This window comes from Mirounga angustirostris, unplaced genomic scaffold (assembly GCF_029215605.1).
Source record: "Mirounga angustirostris isolate CCGP_5_RB_7025 unplaced genomic scaffold, mMirAng1.0.hap1 SCAF_5, whole genome shotgun sequence".
NCBI classification, from domain to species: domain Eukaryota; kingdom Metazoa; phylum Chordata; class Mammalia; order Carnivora; family Phocidae; genus Mirounga; species Mirounga angustirostris.
Genome location: NW_026991713.1, coordinates 106,716,321 through 106,737,406, shown reverse-complemented (window position 1 = coordinate 106,737,406; position 21,086 = coordinate 106,716,321). Strand labels below are relative to the sequence as shown.

The 21,086-nt window shown below is 34.5% G+C and overlaps 1 protein-coding gene across 5 annotated transcripts in view; it reads right to left on the bottom strand.

Annotated features, from left to right (window-relative positions):
• Nucleotides 1–21,086, bottom strand: part of CUL2 (cullin 2) — a 97,695-nt gene that overhangs the window by 17,644 nt on the left and 58,965 nt on the right. For all 5 annotated transcript variants that reach the window (XM_045874186.3, XM_064591866.1, XM_054507287.2 and 2 more), the window contains 8 exons: nt 9,484–9,580; nt 9,228–9,338; nt 7,754–7,916; nt 3,927–4,051; nt 2,373–2,480; nt 1,590–1,649; nt 734–862; nt 538–624 (listed from right to left, as the gene is read on the bottom strand). In XM_045874186.3, coding sequence (XP_045730142.1) covers nt 538–624; nt 734–862; nt 1,590–1,649; nt 2,373–2,480; nt 3,927–4,051; nt 7,754–7,916; nt 9,228–9,338; nt 9,484–9,580 — 880 coding nt within the window. The remainder of the gene's footprint in view (nt 1–537; nt 625–733; nt 863–1,589; nt 1,650–2,372; nt 2,481–3,926; nt 4,052–7,753; nt 7,917–9,227; nt 9,339–9,483; nt 9,581–21,086) is intronic.

The following is a 21,086-nucleotide window of genomic DNA, read 5'->3' as shown; positions in this document are numbered from 1 at the left end:
CAGTTCAGAACATTTGGATCTCTAATCCTGGGATATAAAATGCTTTGTGTTTACATTATTTTTAAAAATCAAAAGATAACTATTGACTGGTATATTTAAAAAGGACCACATAGTATATTCAATGTCTACTATGTAGGAATTATCAACTACTAAGTAACTCATGATAAATATGAATCAGCTACTATTTATCTCATCAGTATGTACGCTAAAATGATATAAAAATGACCTGAAATTCAACTGCACTCCAAAACTTGTACTTAAAGGAATACTTTAGCTGTATTCATTCATTAAGTAATACAAGTCTTTTGTAAAGTTAACACTGTTTATATCTTGTGGATGATTCTAAATCAATATAGAGAGATTTTGTCTTTTCAATACCGTATTTGCATATCCTACCACATGAATATACATTCTATATTTTTTAACCAGTCTCCTATTGATGAAATATTTTGGAACTACATATAATGCTCCAATGAATATCTTTATGTGCTCATGGAATAATTTCTAGGACATTATCAGATCAAAGGCTTAAATTACCTTTAATTTATTGATCATGGCTTCTTCAGAATCCATAGACATAGATAATCCATGAATTAAACGTTTTGCCAGCATTCTTGCGTAGAACTGTATTAAAAAAATTTTTTAAAGATTACTTTCTTTCTGATGATTTGAAGTTCAAAACCAAATCAAAGCTGACTAAAACACAAATAAAACTTCTCTATTAACAACTTACCTTTTGAAAAACATCCTTATCATCGATATACTTGAAAACGGTAATGAAGCTCGTGAGTTTGTCCTCTACTTCATTCTCGGTCATCCCCTTCGCTGACTTCTTTAATAAGTTGTCACAGTACTTAGCAAGCTCAAGTAGAAATTGACAGTAAATCTTAGATAGGGCCCTTCTGTACATATCATGCCTCAAAGGAGGCAAAGTGGCAACAATACAAAATAAGATCAATGGGTAAGGTCTTTGCCATCCTAAAGCTTATGTTTTAAAAATTATGAATATGCCCCAAAGAACTTAAAATATATTCTATAAGGTTAAAAAAAAAACTAGAAATAAGTAAAAAAAATCTAATCAACATGTAGAGCCCAATAAAGCATTGATATAAGTAATAAAAGTTTCAAAAGAATATCTAGATGAGTTTTGAGAGGCTCTGGTATTTTTTACATTAAACGAGTACTTTTTAAAAATCTTACAACAACCTTGGTAAGCAAATTTCCTGTAAAGGCTATCAAAAATTTACCATACAATTTCCTTTAGATTTCAGATAAAATAAAATCCCTATGAGAAGTAATGCAAATTATTCCAAAGCACACATACTTTAAACACCAAACGTTGTGAAATGGAGTATTTTCCCTGTCAGTTATTCCTTTAAAAAAAGGCTTTAATACATGGCCAATTGCATTCCTTAAATAAATGCCAAATTATAAACAATGTACATAATAATTTTTATTTTTAATAATTTAATTTCATCTATTTTTCTGAAAGATACTATAAAACCAAATTAATTTGACGCTCTCCTCAGTTTTCTTTTTCTAATACTGATTTTCCGTAAGATTACTTTTAAGCAACCATCAAAACTTACCAGTTCAGGTGCTTTGCAAACAGACTTGGGTTCTCTGTAATTTACAACTGATGTAAGGGCCTAAATAAGAAAACAGACCAGTAATTAGCCCCCAGTAATGGGGTAAAAGTGCAGCTGGTTCAATATCATATGCTATAATCCGTACATCCAAAAATTATTGCCTCACACAAAACACGGCATTCTGATGGTAGTGTGTTCCTGTTTTCATATTTAACACAGGGTAAATTTCTAACTGTAACCCTCATGATAATTATATAAAAAATTATATATACTCTTCCTACTGAAAGATATTCTCTATAATTCATTACTGGTTTTTGAACACAGATAAAATAAGACTACATTTTTAAAAAATCCTATAATAACCATGTAAACAAATTTCCTTTAAAGGATACCAAAATCCCAAAATCTGTAAAACATACTTATTTTTATTTCAAATATTATTCAGTATAGTACCTTAGTATCATATTTAAAGGAAAAATCAGCACTAAAGGATACTAAAATTACACTTTAATTACACTTTTAATTTAAAAAATTGCATTTTTTTAGAAGATACTAATTTATTAGCAATTGCCCCCTATATAGCATACTCATGGGAAATTCAATTCCCATATAATTCAAGCATTCAATTTAACCACTCAGTTATTAATCTAAAAGTTATATTTCTATTTTGACTTTGTCTAGATTAGAAATCACATACACAATCAATTAGGAGCCCTAATTCTGAAACTTCCTAAAGAATGGTGATTAAATAAAGAAAATTATATATATACTTTAAAAAGTTACCTTATCCAATGCACTCATAAAGTGCTGATCACCATTTAAAACAGTGTTGATAAGTTGAACAAATTTACCATGTACTTCCAAAACTGACTCCACAAATAGTGTTGGCATCTAAAAATGTGAAATACAAAGTACAAAATCACATTTTAAGAAGTTCAAGGATAAAATGAGGCTTACTAAAAAATGTTTAATTACGTGTAAAGTTTTCCCTAAGCCAATTAATATTACACACACACACACACAAACCCTCAAAAATGTTTTTAGCTAAGATGGCCTTAAAAATCTAGAACTTTAATATTGAAATTAGCTTGTCATTCAACACCAGAGAAATGCAGGACTGGAGTTCTTCTCCCAGAAGAACCCACTAAAAACACTCCTCTCTGTGTTGGAATACCGTATCTTCAGGGTAACAAGATACAGCCTCTGAACTACCAGGCCTATCACTTTCATAGAGGATTATATAAACAAAAACTGCCTTCAAAGCTACTGAAGGCTGAGAGAGAAAGAAGAGTTAAAAAGCCAGAGTCTGTGAAAACAGAGATCCCCTGAATTAAGCAGTACAATTCCCCCACATCTGAGAGGGAAGAAGTATCTAGCAGTGCAAAAGTGAGTTTTTGAACTTAATGGAGGGAACTACGTCAGCTAAAATTATTTGGGTCTACTACAGATGTATTCTCTTACACTTCCACCCCCGTCCTTGACACGGCACCCTATGCCTCTTTGCCCAATATCATTCAACACCCTGAACCTAAAAGACTAATAATATAAATTAATGGTTTTACTTAATGCATTACTGTGGCAGAACATAAAATCATTGAAGTGATCAGCATTTAACAAATGCTCCCGAATGATGATGTCCATATAAAAATTATTGCAAATGAAGAGCCAAAGCTCTACTTCAGGAAGAGAAGTAACATTTCATGTCATGTCTATCTTATTAGTTAAGCCATCACTAAGTAATAACAAAGAAGTTCATCCAACAAGATTTGATGATAGTAACACACTTTGAGAGGAAAGACACCTTGCTGTGAATAGTCATTTGACTGGCAGGGAACTCTTCAGAAAGGTAAGTATTAGAGACATGAGGTTCACTGCTGGATATTTTGGGTAGCAAGCATTTATTTAGGGAAGACTGTCTTAATTTAAATTTGTTTCCTGGGCTACCAAATTCAGAGCATATATAAAGAAAGCAAATTGTCACTTGCCTATATTACCACTGATTAATACCATTATCCCTACAACTATTAATGCCAACTACATAGAAATACAATCATTTAGGAACAGCAAACATATTTTTCTGTGAGCAGTTAATTAACAACTGCTAAATGAACACATCAATATGACTATGAAGAAGCCTATTTCATTCAATGATTTTCTAATAATACGATAATTCCAGAATGAGGCCAACAAACTACAGGTTTAAAACATTTTAATAAAGATATTTCATTTGTTATCATGGTAGGACTTTTCTGTCATTGTTTAAAACAGTAAAGTCGTAAGAAAAACTCCATGATAATCTGATTAAGAGAAAAATATCCAGTTCCTTATATAACTCACATTTTCCTGAGTAAGATTACTGGTTGCTCTAAGGCCCTCATCATGGATATGATTTTGCAGCTCCTGAATCATATGAGGTAAACCAGTGGACACAGCACGAAGTAAGACATACATATTTGCCATGTCTGAAGAGAAAAAAAAATTTGATTATTAAATTTCCAAAGAGTTCAAAAAATATTTTAATGTATTTGGTAATGCATGGTTCAAAATGCAGAATTACAAGAGAATGCAAAGAAAGTCCCCTACACCCATCTCCCAACCATCCACAGGAAAGCAATATTGTAGTTAGTAACAGTTCAAAGATGTTTCATGCACATTCAAACAAATACATATAGTCTTCCCTCTGCCTCTTTTTACACAAATAGTGTAGCATATTTTATGTATTATTTGCAACTGCAGAACACAACATTTTAACTTAGAGATCTTTTTATATCATTACATAAAGGTTATTTTACAACTGCATAGCACCCCCATTATATAGCTATATTATAAATTTCTTTTTTTTTTTAAGATTTTATTTATTTATTTGAGACAGAGAATGAGAGAGAGAGAGCACATGAGAGGGGGGAGGGTCAGAGGGAGAAGCAGACTCCCTGCAGAGCAGGGAGCCCGATGCGGGACTCGATCCGGGGACTCCAGGATCATGACCTGAGCCGAAGGCAGTCGCCTAACCAACTGAGCCACCCAGGCGCCCCTATATTATAAATTTCTTAAAAATTGATGAAAACTTGGTTGTTTCTAATCTCTTGATATTACAATATTACAATTAATAATCTTGTATATAGGGGCGCCTGGGTGGCTCAGTTGGTTAAGCGACTGCCTTCGGCTCATGTCATGATTCTGGAGTCCCTGGATCGAGTCCCGCATCGGGCTCCTTGCTCAGCAGGGAGTCTGCTTCTCCCTCTGACCCTCCCCCTTCTCATGCTCTCTCTATCTCATTCTCTCTCAAATAAATAAATAAAATATTTAAAAAAAAATCCTGTATATGGGCAAGAATATCCGTAGTATAAATCCCTGGAAGCAGGACTATTGTGTCAGAGCTTCGTCTTATAGACAGATCCTTATAACACAGCTCCCAACAGCAGGAAGTTCCCTTGCCAACATGTTATCAACGTTTTGATCTTTCCCACTGAAAATGATGTCTCAGTGCAGTGCTTTTTTTTTTTTTTTTAAAGATTTTATTTATTTATTTGAGACAGAGAGAATGAGAGAGAGCACATGAGAGGGGGGAGGGTCAGAGGGAGAAGCAGACTCCCTGCTGAGCAGGGAGCCCGATGCGGGACTCGATCCTGGGACTCCAGGATCATGACCTGAGCCGAAGGCAGTCGCTTAACCAACTGAGCCACCCAGGCGCCCCTCAGTGTAGTGCTTTTTATTTTAAACTTTTTATTGAAATATAACACATATACAAAAAGTGTACAAACCATAAGTATATATCTCAATGAATTATCACAAGTGAACACATACACACCCATGACATCACCCCCCAGGGTAAGAAACAGACATTCCCTACACCTAGAAGTTCCCTTCATACCTCCTCCCAATCACTATTCCTCTTGCTTTTCTGCAAAGGTAACCACTACCATGACTACCAACCCACAGATTAGTTTTGCCTGTTTTGAACTATTTATAAAAATGGAATCATACAATTCCTTCATGTTTGGTTTCTTTCGTTCAACATGTTTATAAGGCTCATCTACATTTTGTATGTAGCTGTAATTGTTCATTTTCACTTCTCTAATAATATTCCATTATAGGAGTATACTGCACTTTATTCTACTGTTATTGGACATTTGAGTTATTTCTGGTTTGGAGCTAATACAAGTAATGCTGCTATGAACATTCTTTTACCTTTTTGTATATATTTGCATGCAGTTTGGGCAGGGGATTATATATCTGGGATTGGAAGGGCTGGATCAGAAGATATGCATACATTCAGCCTTAAGAGTCAATGTCAGTTTTTCAAAGTAGTTGCATCAATTTATACTCCAAGCCCAGAGTATATAACAAATTCTTGCTCCTCTACACACTTCCCAACACTTACTGTATTTGGTCTTTTAATTTTTTTTTTACCCCAGAATCTCTTGCTTTATTCAACACTATCTAAATTTCAACAATCTCTCCAGTTTTACCCTAGTATTTTTTAAAATTTTATTATGTTATGTTAATCACCATACAATACATCATTAGTTTTTGATGTGGTGATCCATGATTCATTGTTTTCGTATAACACCCAGTGCTCCATGCAGTACGTGCCCTCAATACCCATCACAGGGCTAACCCATCCCCCACCCCCCTCCCCTGTAATGGTCTTTTAAATTTTGTATCAAAATGTGAGTACTGGTATCTTAGTGTGGATTTTAATTTGCATTCCTCTATTTTAATAAGATTGAGGGCCTCTGTATATGTTTACTGGCCACTTGGATATCCTCTACTCTGCAGTACCTGTTCAAATTTCTTGACCATTTTATATTTTGGACATAAACCTTTTTCAGTGATTGCAAATATATTACCCTATGATTGTCTTTTGATGCTCTTAATGGTCTTTTAATGATCCAAAGGTTTTTTTTCAATGCAGTCCACTTGATCAATCTTTCCTCTGTGGTTAGTGTTTTTTGTGTCTCATTTAAAAATATCTTTCCTTATTTCAAGGTCATGAAGTTATTCTCCTATATTATCTTCTTGAAGTGCTACTGTTTTACATGTAGGTCAAAAGCCTACAATGTATTGACTGATTCTGTATACGGTATCTGAGGTAGAGATCAAACTTTACTTTTTTCCCAAGTGAATATCCAATGGACTCAGCACTGTGTGTTAAAAAGACTATCTTTCACCTACTGCTCTACTGTGTCACCTTGGTCTTAAATCAAGTATCTATGTATGCATGGGTTATTTCTAGGCTATTTTATTCCATTGGTCTATTTGTTTACCCTCGCACCAATGTCTCATTGTCCTAATTACTGTGGTTTTATCATAAGTCATGCTATCCTGCAAAGTCTTCCCATGACGGTCTTCAAGACTGTCTTGACTTTTCTTAGTCTAAGAGTTTAACTTTCACAATTAAAACAAACAACAAACCAAAAAAACCACTGCAGTTTTGAGCAGATTCTCCTGAATCTATAAATCAATGTTGCTTTCAACAATGTTTCATTTCCTGTGTGGGTCTGGCACATATCTTGTTATGTTTATTCCCTGTTATTTGAAAATTTTTAGTGCTATTTTCTCCTTTAAAAAAAATTCCATTTTGGGACGCCTGGGTGGCTCAGTCGGTTAAGCGCCTGCCTTCGGCTCAGGTCATGATCCCAGGGTCTTGGGGTAGAGCCCCACATCGGGCTCCTTGCTCAGTGGGGAGTCTGCTTCTCCCTCTGCCTGCCACTCCCCCTGCTTGTGCTCTCTCTCTCTAATAAATAAATAAAATCTTTAAAAAAATTCCATTTTTTATTGCTTATTATTAGTATCTCATTATATCTTTATTTTGTATTTTCTTCTATTTTGAATGAGACTGAGCATCTGCATATATTTAAAATCTATTTATATTTCCTTTTCATCTTTGCTTTTTTTCCTGCTGTTTATTAGAAACTCAATGTATTAAGGAAATTAGCCCTTGTGATATGTAAAAATGTGCAAACACCTTTTCCTAGTTTTTCTTTTGACTTTGAAAACATACCTTTCCAAAATAGTCTTTTTATTAAGAATTGGTAAAAAGGCATATCAAATATTTTAGATTATTACTAAAAATGTCTGAAATCTAAGGAGGCTTGGAGATGATGTAGAAAGTGCGTTTATAATTTAATTTCTATTCACATTCACTGTTTCATATCACTTACCATTTTTTTTCTCTTGTCGGATGATATTATGACATTCTGCATGTAAGAACTGTAAGTGGTCTGCTACCATTCGTTGCTGACATTCATGAATCACTTTAGTATATGAACTTGGATGCAAGTATTTTCGACATCGAATTTCTTCATCTTTTAATCTACCTAGAACCTTTAGAAATATATTCTTACAGTCATGACCTACTATGAGGAAAAACCTGTAACATCAGTAAGTAACTTAGGTAGCCTAATTTTAATGGCTCAATTAAAGATGGCCAGATAACAAATAAAGATTACATAACCAATTTAAACCCACATTCCATAAATCATTTCAAATTTTTATTTAGGCTATTAGCTATCACCTACATTTTACCAAAATCTTATGAACACGAACTAAAGTTAAGTGGTCTGCATTTTGTCTTCATTTACTGACCCTGATCATCCTATTATATAAGAAATCTAACATGCAACAGGAAAAGTGAGTAAAAATTATTAAAAACCAGAACAGGTGGTCACTTTATGAATATTTAACTATCAAACTAAAAAATAGTTTACATCAATTGGATCAAGTAGATTAACCTAATTATTTTATGTTGGTCCCTCTTCTTATAAAAAGTAAATGTTATCAGTAATATACATGATAAGTACCGAATTAAAGATTTCATTAAAATTTTTCAAAGTCAATTATACTTAGTCATACTTAAATATGTCAATCAAGAGCTTTAGTAAAGCTTGTTCTATATAAGAAACACTGGGCTACCAACAACACACTGATTAATATTAACAAGAACCAGCTAATAAAGATAAAAGCTAGAGAATCTAATTTCTACCTCAAAACAAAACTACATTCGCAATTAAAATCACGCTAGCATAGTACATACACACACAAATGTTTAGACTTCGAAAACATTCTACTATACGAAGCTATGTAACTAGAGTTTCTGAACTTAACTGGTCCCAGAGAACTATATACAGTTAAGCCTTTGGAGAGTACTGCTGACTTTGCCTGGACATAAGAAGGTAATACTGGGAAGGAAGGTGATGTTGAGAGGGGAAATAACACATCATTCCTGGATACCTCTCAGATACCTTTTGATGAAAATGAGGAACCTACTATGCTCCCTGGTGGAGCCAGAAGTCTAGGGCAAAGTCACAGAAACCAAAAGTAAGCAAAAAATGTCAAACTTTTTGACAAAAAATGTGAATATTAATTTTAAAGACAAGCAAATCAAGCAATCAGGATTTATCAAGAAGCATCAACCATGATGAAAACTGGATAGAATTTTTCCTCATGGAGAATGCCACAGCAAGAACAATGATTTATCAATAGGTACTATATATTAACTATAACTGAGAGTAATGATCAAATAAAAAAAACCCTTTTTCCACCAAAAAAGTGTATTAACTAAGAAAACAAATGTTAAATAAAACCATGCCTGATATATAACAGATGATGCATTTAACATAATATGTTCTTTCTTACCTTTTCCATATACTGTGAGCAGTTTGATTCTTGTAATAAATTTGAAGCTTCTTGTTTGTAATACTCTCCTGTTTCAGTCAGAAAGGGAGACTCAAAGATTTCCTGATAAAACTAAATAAACCAATTAAAATCATATTTAATAAAAAATAATAAATTAAAAATTAAAAATAAATAAAATAAAATCATATTTAAAAAATTAGAACAAGTAGTTTAAGAAATTAAAGGTCTGATTATGTTTTTAAAGGAGGCTTTTTACCTTTAAGGGGAATTTTTTCTTATACTGTTCAACATGAACAAAGGAGTTAATAACCCCATGGATTACTTTCTGGTTTGGGTCTTCACCACCACGATCACTAAAACAAGATATAACAAAAAAATATTGAGAATACAAATTATCTGTGGAAAAATACCACAGTATGCCAAAATATGGCTGCTTATTCTAATCAAATTATAAAGCATTTTAAAGGTCAATGCATGCTTGATGCTTAAAAATAAATTTTTTCATATCACAGCTGAATTAACATTTGTTATGATAGTTAATGTACTCATCAGATGTCATTTCAATAAAAGCTTTGATTGTTACATTGATACATTTGATTACATTGACACTAAAATGATACTTCTTTAATTTTAGAGTAGACATGAGCCCATTAAGACTTTATGCTGGTTAAGAATATTTGAATTTCACTTACCACAAACTCTATTATTAGACGATTTGTTCTGAGAATTCAGTCTGAACCATTACAAGTATGCCAATAGTGATCTGAGAGTACACATTCCTCAAAGGTACACTTTATATATTATCACTCACTGAAGGGACTAATAGCTGTTGTTCTTTAAGAGATCTGCTAGAGCCACTGAGTTGCTTTCCATTCCAACACAAAGGTATTTTTCTTTTTAGAAATTTAGTGAGATATGTTTTTGTAAGGAATCTAAAATCATCTCAATTATTCATGTGACATTTGGTAAGTTCCTACTTAGCCAAGGCACTACGTGTAATGCAAGTTTTAATCACTATAAGAAATGTACCTGAGTATCAGGCTTTCTAATTACAGAAAGAGGAAAATGAAATCGAAAAAAATAGTTTGCCTAAAGCCAGTCTGGCCCCAAGTTGGGAATTTCTGACTCCAGTACTAATGCTCTCATCAAACCATTATGCAGTCATTTACCTTCCTATTGGCAATCTTTCACCTCACTTTAAAATGTTTTTTCTCTGAATTAATGATTATTTTACAAAGAGAGCAACAGGAAGTATATTATCATCATTCCATTGTAAAAGCTTCTCGTTCTTTACAGTAGGATATAGACTTCCTAGCACTGTCCCTCCCTGCCTCCGTATCATCCTGCTAATCCTTTTTCCTGTTTCAGTTATCTGTTTCAATAAAAGTTTTTTGTACATGAATTAATATGGGTACAGTAATTCTGTCAGTCATAGAATCTCAGATACAAAGTCTACATTTTGATATTACTAATAAAAACAATGAGTTTCTCTAAGGTCACACAGAGTCAGCACATTTCCTCTACTCATCTTCCATTAGTTCCTTCCTAAACACAAATTAAATCTGGTAAAATAATGATCTAACCGATCTTATCTATTTGAAACACACTGGTTTGGTTTTTTTTCCTTTTAACTTTGCCTAGGATCAAATAAAAATCAGTCAAGAATGACAAACATCTGAATATTTAGAAAATCAGGTTAGCCAGAATTCTTTTCATGACCAAATCCTATTCTCCTTGCTCAGCACCAGGAAAACTTCCACTACTGATACTCTCAACACTCCTGCCATTTGTTTCTGATCCCAAAAGGCCCAGACAAACTGGAATCAGGCAACATACCATCTAGAAGAAACACTGATAGTCCCAGTGTTTAGTAACTAAGTTGTCCTCCCTAAAAAGGTAACAACTGAACACAGAAATTCTGAAGCATAATTATTCAATCTTTAAGATCACCACAAATTTTTATAACTGCACAAAAACATTATAAATATACAGCATTTGTATTAGGCTGAAAGATAATGAAAATAAGCTGTGGAATGATGCTGTTAGTAATATACAAAAGCACTGACTAAACTGGTCATCTAAGAACAGTGGTCCCAAGAGATAAACCTTGAGAAAAGAATAAAGAATATGAAGAATTTTAGAAATATGGCTTATTATTTGATCCTAACAGGACTGTGTGGAAAATGCCTAGAGCAATCATAATGAAATTGCCAATATAATGAAACCACTCAGCTGGGATGATGGGGACTAATAGGAATATTTAGCATAGACCTTAAGGCCAGGATTTTGGAGTCAGACTGCCTGGGTTTGAGTTCTGGCTGCATTAATTGTCACCTTGGACAAGCATTTCTTAACCTCTTAGTACTCAGATTTCCTCGTCTGTAAAGTGGGGATAATAAAGGTACCTAAACCTCATGGATGCAAGGATGTGGTAAAGATTAAGCTCCCTGCTCAGTGGGGAGCCTGCTTCTCCCTCTGCCTGCTGCCCCTGCTTGTGCTCTCTCTCACATGTTCTCTCTCTCAAATAAATAAATAAATAAAATCTTAAAAAAAAATTAAAAAATAAAACTAAGTTTTTCATTGAGTAGCTAATTACAAGGTCCAGGGAAGAAAATGTACAAGATAAGTCTGGAACATCCTGGCACACTAGATAGCAAGGAAGATAGCAAGGATGACTAGGGTCATATCAAAAAGACCAACTAACCAAAGAGAGGCAATTTAAACTTTAATAAAACAATGAAGAGAAATGAATCAAATGTATTTAGGTCTATAAGTTCATCACAATATAATGAAAAAAAAAGCTAATTGGTCACTTTCTGAGGATCACAGCAAACCAACTAATTACCTTGACAAGTGAGTAAAGGAAAGAAACAAGCAGTTATTTTATCCTCCCTACATGACCTTTTACCATTGGGTAACCAAATAGTAGAGGAGAGAGAAGCATGTCTTTATAAGATTATTCTAGGTAAAAATGAAAACAAAATGACAGAATTAAAGTGACAGTTTTACAAACTTCAATAAACAAAAAGATGTCCGTGTTCAATATCACTGGCTGCTTACATCCAAAAAAGTGAAAAAACAGACACTATGGAAGAATATCTATAGTCTTGCCGGAGGGAACCAATGAGTCTGAGTAAGCCTCTGGTCTGCCAATTTGCAGGAAATACAGAGGACAAAGGAACATATTTAAATGTGCCTCATGCAATCAGCAAAATCCAGACAAAGGGAAAGTCTAAAAGACCAAATGGCCAGGGTTCATCAACAAAGTACAAGGGGGAAGAAAAGAGTGCAAAAGCAACTTGCTGATTAAAAGACTTAAAAGACATGTAAAGTTCTTTTGGATGGACAGGACTAAACTCTTAGAGAGTCTCAGAATATACATGTGGGTGATAAAACCATAAGAAAAAGAAGAAAGGAATTACCTTGAGAGTCAGGATAGTGGTAAACTTTTGGAGAAAGGGAAGGGATGGGACACATTCAAAGGTTTCAGGGGTGGCTGGCATGGTTCTATTACTTGACTTGGATGGTAGTAACAAGAATATTCACCTTATAATAATTCATTAGGCTGTACAACTGTGTTGTACAATTGTGTTGTACAGTTTTCTGTATCTTGTATTTTACACTAAAAAAGTTACACACACACACACCAAAGCCCCCAAAAGTACAAAGAAAACTGATATAACAATATTAATATGTGCCACAATAAAGAAAAAGTACAAGACAGACAAAAATACATTACAATAAAAATAACCATGAAGATGACAACCCAACAGAGGTATGAAACAAAAACGAACAATTGCAAGGAAAAAAGTTAATAAATCTAAAAATGAGCTGGGAAATTTTAAAACATATCTCTCAGGAATTGAGAGATACAAAAGAATAAAGACTACTAAGTTAGATTTTATCTTTATCTAAGACTGTATTTTTCCTCAATGAAATCTCCAACATCTACACAATTTAGAAGTAGAATAACAAACACACAGATATATCAGAGAAAACACAAATCAGCCATAGCAACCTATGTTACAGTGTTCCAAATTCAAAGGGGAAGAATTTCATTTTAATTTTTACTTTTGTTCAAACAGTACTTAACATTAGAAAGTTAACTACAGAATTATTGGAGAAAAAGAAACACAATTTTGAATCCTTTTAACATTAAAAACTCAGGGTTTTCAATAAGCAATTCCTTTTACCAGCATTTAAAAATATATCTATTCATCTGTTTTTATAACTTCATATATCCAGTTTTAATTTTAAAGATTTATTTATTATTTGAGAAAAGGAGGGGGAACATGTGCAGGGGAGGGCAGGGAAAGGGGGAGAGAGACTCTCAAGCAGACTTCACACTGAACATGGAGCCCCACATGAGGCTCGATCCCATGACCCTGAGATCATGACCTGAGCCAAAATCAAGAGTCAGAAGCTTAACGGATGGAGCCACCCAGGCACCCCTCCAATTTTAATTTTAAAGTAAAACTAAAATTCTTGCAGAAAATTTATACCACAATATTTATGTTTCCAATTATTTGGTTATGCTTGCCTTTTTATATATCACTGAAAATATTCAAATCTTACACTGTGACATTTAGATACATGAAGTTACAATTTTTATTTATTAAAATTATAAACAACTTTAGGTTGTTACTGCACTGAAAGTCCAGTTGGCAAGTCTACTATATTAATATAAAAGATAGATAAGTTAGCATATGAATAAAATTTATCCTTCCAAGTGAACTAAACACTGAATATACAATCTATGGTTACACCAGGTGTTTTCTTCCTTATATAAGAGGAACACCTTTACTTAAGGATTATCAGTTACATTTTGTGTGTACAGATTTTGTGTTACCATGAAAAAATTTTTAACCATTGTTTCATTGAATCTCTTAACAAAAAAAAATTTACAACCTACATTCCACTTGTAAATCTAATATTTCTATAAAACACTTTTTTTCAAAACGCATGAAACTGGGATTATTCCTATAGTGTTTACATATCTCAAGAGAAGCCATCTTTTATAAGAACACGATTAAGCAAAAAGAGACCAGTCCTAGTTTATATCTTAAAAGCAGATGATGCATGATCTTTAAGCCATGAGCTCCTCCTTTTCTCCCTTTACATCATTTTAGATTGCTATTTTCTGTCTGTGTTCTTTAGACCTTCTTCTTGTCCTTCCTGCAGAAATTCCACTGCATCCAATTACAACTTTTCTCCAAAAGTCATGAAATCCTAACTATAGTTTACTAAGTATTTCAGCATTCATGCTCCATAAGAATTTTCACTTAGTGGAAGATACTGATTTCACAAGGAAAAATCCTCCATTAGCCTGACAGATTACTCCTTTAAAGAAGTAAATTTTTCAATTTTCTGAAATCTTCCAAGAAAGTACCTTGGGGTTGGAGAATCTTTATGATCTATACATATATTTCTCTTATAATACGGAAATGTAAGATAGTTCTATGTATGATCATATGCAAAAATTCCTAGAGACATGGGTGGTGGTATAGCATAAAATACACCTAATACACCTTCACATAACCAAAAATTAACGGAGCTCTAAGTAATTAAAATAAGCTACAATAAACTAAGTAAATTATTAATGTCTTCATTTCCTTTAACTGAGATTATCACATAGAAACAATTTTTAAATATCCAGAATTCTAAATATTGTCTCACATTAGGAACCCTTCCTCAACTTCTATACTATATACTCATATCTCAACTGAATGAATACCAGAGATTACAGTAAAAAAAATACTTTGGTTAAAGATTTTGAAGACTCCCCCTCACCAAAGATTCTATGTCCATTTCAGCCCAATCTAAAAACACTCTTGTCTCCCAGAAGAAGGAAATGAAAGAAAAATAAGAATGGAATATACAATAGGGAAGATCAATAAGACAAAATTGATTCTCTGAAAAAAATGCAACAAAATACACAAACTTTTCACAAAAGTCATCAAGAAAAGATGCACATAAGCAATATTATGAAAGAAAACACTATTCCAGATGGGGATTAAAAAGAAAATAATACATTAACCAAGTGACTAAAGTTTATCACAAGTAAAAAAAAGTACTGTTGATATTCTCAACTCTTTGATATTATATGATGAGAAGGAAGTATATATCGCCATGTGGAATTCTTCCCCCAAACCCATAATCGCAGTCTAATCATGACAAAATATCAGAGAAATCAAAGTTGATAGACATGCTACAAAATACCTGATCACCCTAATTTTTTTAAAAAGTATCAACTCATGAGACATAAGGAAAGACTAAAAAATTCTCCACCAAGTAGAGGAGACCAAAAGAGACGTGAGAGCTAAATGCAGTGCTGTGGTTTAGACTGGACTTGGGACAGAATGAACACATCAGTGAAAACACTGGGGAAATGCAAATATAATCTGTAGTTTAGTTAACAGTTTTGTACTAATGTTCATAAATACACCATGGGTTGTGAGATGATAATATTACGAAAACAAGAGTATACAGGAACTTTCTGCACTAGCTTTGCAACTCTTCTGTAAATTTAAAGTTCTTTCAAATAAAAAGCTTTTTTATTTTTTATTTTATTTTATTTTAAAGATTTTATTTATTTGACAGAGAGAGACACAGCAAGAGAGGGAACACAAGCAGGGGGAGTGGGAGAGGGAGAAGCAGGCTCCCCACGGAGCAGGGAGCCCGATGCAGGGCTCGATCCCAGGACCCTGGGATCATGACCTGAGCTGAAGGCAGACGCCCAACGACTGAGCCACCCAGGCGCCCGCAAATAAAAAGTTTTTTTAAAGAAAATACTGTCAACAGCTACTTCCAATAATTCTGAAAAAATAATTCACAACTGACTTAGAAGAAATAAATATCTTACTGAAAAAACTATACGCAGTGTAAAAATCTTATTTAAAAAATTCTGTGACAACTGCTTTGGAATCCAGCACTCTACTAGAGACTGGAAAGATGGCAGAGTAAGGAGGATCATGAGCTCACCTCATCCCATGGACAGACACACCAAGGCAACAACTACATCTACACAACTAACTCTGAAAATAATCTGAAGACTGGCAGAACAAATCTTCCACAGCTAGTTGTAGAGGAAGCCACATCAAAAAAGGTGGGAGGGACAGAGATGCAGTCTAGAAACAAACCCAATCAGCTAACTACAAGGTGGGAGAAACATGACAAGCAAGGAGTGAGGGGATCTGACCCTACAGCAGGCACTCCCAGCCCTGGGGACCCACACTAGTAAGACGGGTCCCCATAATGTATGGCTTTGAAAATTATCCAGCTTAACTTCAGGAGCATTAAAAATCAGAGCTTAACCCCTGGAGAGCTGGAGGGTAAAAGGAAACTGAGTCCCTGCCCTTAAAGAACCAGCACACTAAATAACTTGGCAGAAATATAGCAGAGAAGCAGCAGTTTGAAAAGTGCTTGGGGTATATGTGAAGATTTATTGACTAATCTTAGAACATGTGCTGGAGGGGCAGCGATCCACAGGAGATTTCTCAAGGAACTACACTGTTGGTGGGTGCCATTTCTCTTCCACTCCCTGGTCTAGATAACCGACACAGTTCTAACATTCTCCCATCTACATTGCTTCCACAGCAGGTCCTCCCTGCCCCGGTGCTCCCCTACAGACCTGCTCCATCCAATAAACCCAACTCAGCAGACATCCCTCCAAAGTGGTTCTTGCCCTGCCACACCAATCAGGCTGCCCCTGCCAAGGCCGGTGCCACTCCAAAGTGACTCCTGCCCTGAGAAGTTGGGAGACAACACAATGCACTAGCCAACCCCCAGTTCCTAGAGCCAGTCCTCTTAGCTGGATGCACATGGAGCAAGCCCTTGCCCTTCAATGCGCTTGCAGCAGTGGCAGAGGCTAACTGCAGCCAACTAGGCTGAGTGCTGGCCCCAACCATCAGTTGCAGCTGGGCCTCTCAACAGTGTGGGGAGCAAATTCTGCCCAGTGTCCCAACAGCAGGCAAAGTGGGTTATAGCAGATAGTTGCCCATAGCAACTATGGCTTAGCCACAATAGGAAGGCACATGTAGCTCACACAAGGAACACCAATGGAGCACTTGGTTCTGGTGACCGGGGGGGGATTGTGCTACAGGGCAACACAGGACTTCTTCTACACAAGGCTACTACTTCAAGACCGCGACACAGCTAACCTAAGTGATACACAGAAACAGAGAGAGTTAAAATGAAAAGGCAGAGGAATACATCCCAAATGAAAGAATAAGACAAAGTAACAGAAAAAGAGCCAAGTAAAAATGGAGATCAACAATATTTCTCATAAAGAGTTCAAAGTAATGGTCATAAAGATACTCACCAGCCTTGAGAGAAGAGTGCATGAACTTAGTAAAAACTTCAACAAAGAGATACAAAATATTAAAAAAAAGAGTTGAAGAACATAATAACTGAAATGAAAAATATACTAGAGGGAATCAACAGCAGACTTTTAGAAAATGCAGAAGAATGGATCAATGATCTGGAAGACAGGGTAATGGAAAGCAACCAAGCTGAACTGCAAAAAAAAAAAAAAAAAAAAAGGAAAAAAGAAAAATAAATAATAGCTTAAGAGAACTCTGCAACATCATCAATAGTAATAACATTTGTATGATAGGAATCCCTGAAAAAAGGGAGAGAGAAGGGGCTAGAAAATTTATTTGAAGAAACAATAGCTGAAAATTTCCCTGATCTGAGAAAGAAAGCAGATATCCAGGTCCAGGAAGCATAGACAACCCTTAACAAGACAAACCTAAGGAGATCCACACCAAGATACATAATTAAAATGGCAAAAGTAATAATAGAGAATTTTAAAAGCAGCAAGAGTAAGGATACCTGGGTGGCTCAGTCAGTTAAGTGTTTGACTTTTGGTTTTGGCTCAGGTCACAATCTCATGGGTCATGAGATCAAGTCCTGCGTCAGGCTCTGCACTCAGCGGAGAGTCTGCTTGAATAGTCTCTCCCTCTGCCCCTCCCCCCAACTCACACGCTCTCTCTCTCTCTCAAATAAATAAATCTTAAAAAAATAAAAGCAGCAAGAGAAAATACTTATATACATGGGTAATATTTTAAGACTATCAGCTGATATTTTAGCAGAAACTTTGCAAGCCAGAAGAAAGTAGCATGTTATGTTTGAAGTCCTGACAGGAAAAAACTACAACCAAAATACCCTGCCTGACAAGGTTATCATTCAGAATTGAAGGAGAGACAGATTCCTAGACAAAAGTTAAAGGAGTTTATCACCACTAACCCAGCCTTACAAGAAATGTTAAAGGGACCTCATTAAGTGGAAAGAAAGGGCGTAACTAGAAGAAAATAATAAAAGGTATTTAATTACACAAATAAAAACAAACATATAGTAAATATAGTACATTAATTACTTATAAAACCAGTATGGAGGTTAAAACACAAAAGTAGTAAAATCAATTATATCTACAAAAATCAGTCAAGAGATAAACAAATTAAAAAGATGTAATATATGACATCACATATTAAAACGTGGAGGGAGGGTGTAGAAATTTAATGCTTTCAGAATGTATTCAAACTTGAACAACCATCAACTTAATATAGCCTGCTATACACATAGGATGTTATATATGAACCCAATGGTAACCACAAATCGAACACCTATACTAGATACACAAAAAATAAAGAGAAAAGAATCTAAGCATAACACTAAAGAAAGCCATCAAACTACAAGGGAAGAGAACAAAGAACAGAGAACTACAAAAACAACCAGAAAACAATGAACAAAATAATATGTAATAGGTACATACTTATCAGTAATTACTTTAAATATTCAAGGACTAAATGCTCTAATCAAAAGACATAGGGTGATGTGGATGAAAAAAGAAGACCCATCTATATGCTGCTTATAAGACACTCACTTCAGACCTAAAGACACATACAGATTAAAAGTGAAGGGATGGAAAAAAATATTCCATGCAAATGGAAATGAAAATAAAAGCTAGAGTAGAAATACATACATCAGACAAAATAGACTTTAAAACAAAGACTGTAGCAAGAGACAAAGATCATTACATGATGATAAAGGGATCAATCCAAAAGGAGAATAGAATAATTATTAAGCACCTATGCACCCAACATAGGAGCACCTAAATATATAAAGCAAAAATTAACAGACATAAGGCGCCTGGGTGGCTCAGATGGTTAGGCGTCTGTCTTCGGCTCGGGTCATGATCCCAGGGTCCTGGGATCAAGTCTCGCATCGGGCTCCCTGCTCCTTGGGAGCCTGCTTCTCCCTCTGCCTCTCTCTCTGCTCATGAATGAATAAATAAAATCTTTAAAAAAAAAATTAACAGACATAAAGGGAGACAGTGACAGTAGTACATTAATAGTAAGGAATTTTAACACCCCCACTTATATCAGTGAATAGAGAGATCATCCAAACAGAAAATCAACAAGGAAACAATGGCTTTGAACAACACATTAGACCAGATGGACCTAACGATATATATAGAACATTCCATCCACAAACAGCAGAATAAACATTCTTTTCACATGCACATGGAACATTTTCTCAGACAGATCACATTAGGCTACAAAACAAGTCTCAATAAATTTAAGAAGATTGAAGTCATATCAAGCATCTTTTCTAATCTCACAGTAAGAAACTAGAAATCAATTACAAGGAAAAAAATTGGAAAAAAACACAAACACATGGAGGCTAAAAAAACATGCTACTAAACAACCAATGGGTGAACAAAGAAATCAAAGAGGAACTCAAAAAATAAATGGAGACAAATGAAAATGAAAATATAATAGTCCCAAATCTTTGGGACACAGAAAAGCAGTTCAAAGAGAGAAGTACACGTTGATACAGACCTACCTCAAGAAACAAGAATATTGCAAATAATCAAACCTTACAAAAAAACAAAACCTTACACCAAAAGGAACAAAAAAATATGAACAAAGCCTAATGTTAGTAGAAGGAAGAAAATAATAAAGATTACAGCAGAAACAAATGAATTAGAGACTAAAAAAAAAAAAAGAAAGAAAGAAAACACCAATGAAACCAAGAGCTGGTTCTTTGAAAGATAAAACTGATAAACATTTAGATAGACTCATCCAAAACAAAAAACAAAAAAAAGGACTCAAATAAATAAAATCAGAAATGAAGGAGAAATAACAACCCACATCACAGAAATACAAAGAATAAGAAACTACTACTAATAATTACATGCCAACAAACTGGACAACCTAGAAGAAATGGATAAATTTCCAGAAACATATAATCTTCTAAAATTGAATCAGGAAGAAATAGAAACTTTGAACAGACCAATTATTAGTAATGAAAATGAACTGGTAATCAAAAAAATCCCAACAATAAAAAAGTCCAGGACCGGATGGCTTCATAGGTGAATTCTACCAAACATTTAAAGAAGACTTAATACTGACCCTTCTCAAACTATTCCAAGAAACTTAGAAGAGGAGGGAAAACTTCCAAATTCATTCTACAAAGCCAGCATTACCCTGATATCAAACCAAGACAAAGACACACATGCACACAAAAGAAAAAACAAACACAACTACAGGCCAATATCCCTGATGAACACGGATGCAAATTTCCTCAACAAAAATATTAGCAAACCACATTCAACAACGCATTAAAAGGATCATTCACCACGATCACCATGATCACCACGATCAAATGGGATTTACTCCAGGGATGCAAGAGCAGTTCAATACTCACAAATCAATGTGATACCTTCCATTAACAAGAACAAGGACAAAAACCATCTGATTATCTCAACAGAGGCAGAAAAAGCATCTGACAAAATCATATCCATTCATGATAAAAACTCCCCGACAAAGTTAGAGAAACATATAACAAAGGGCCATA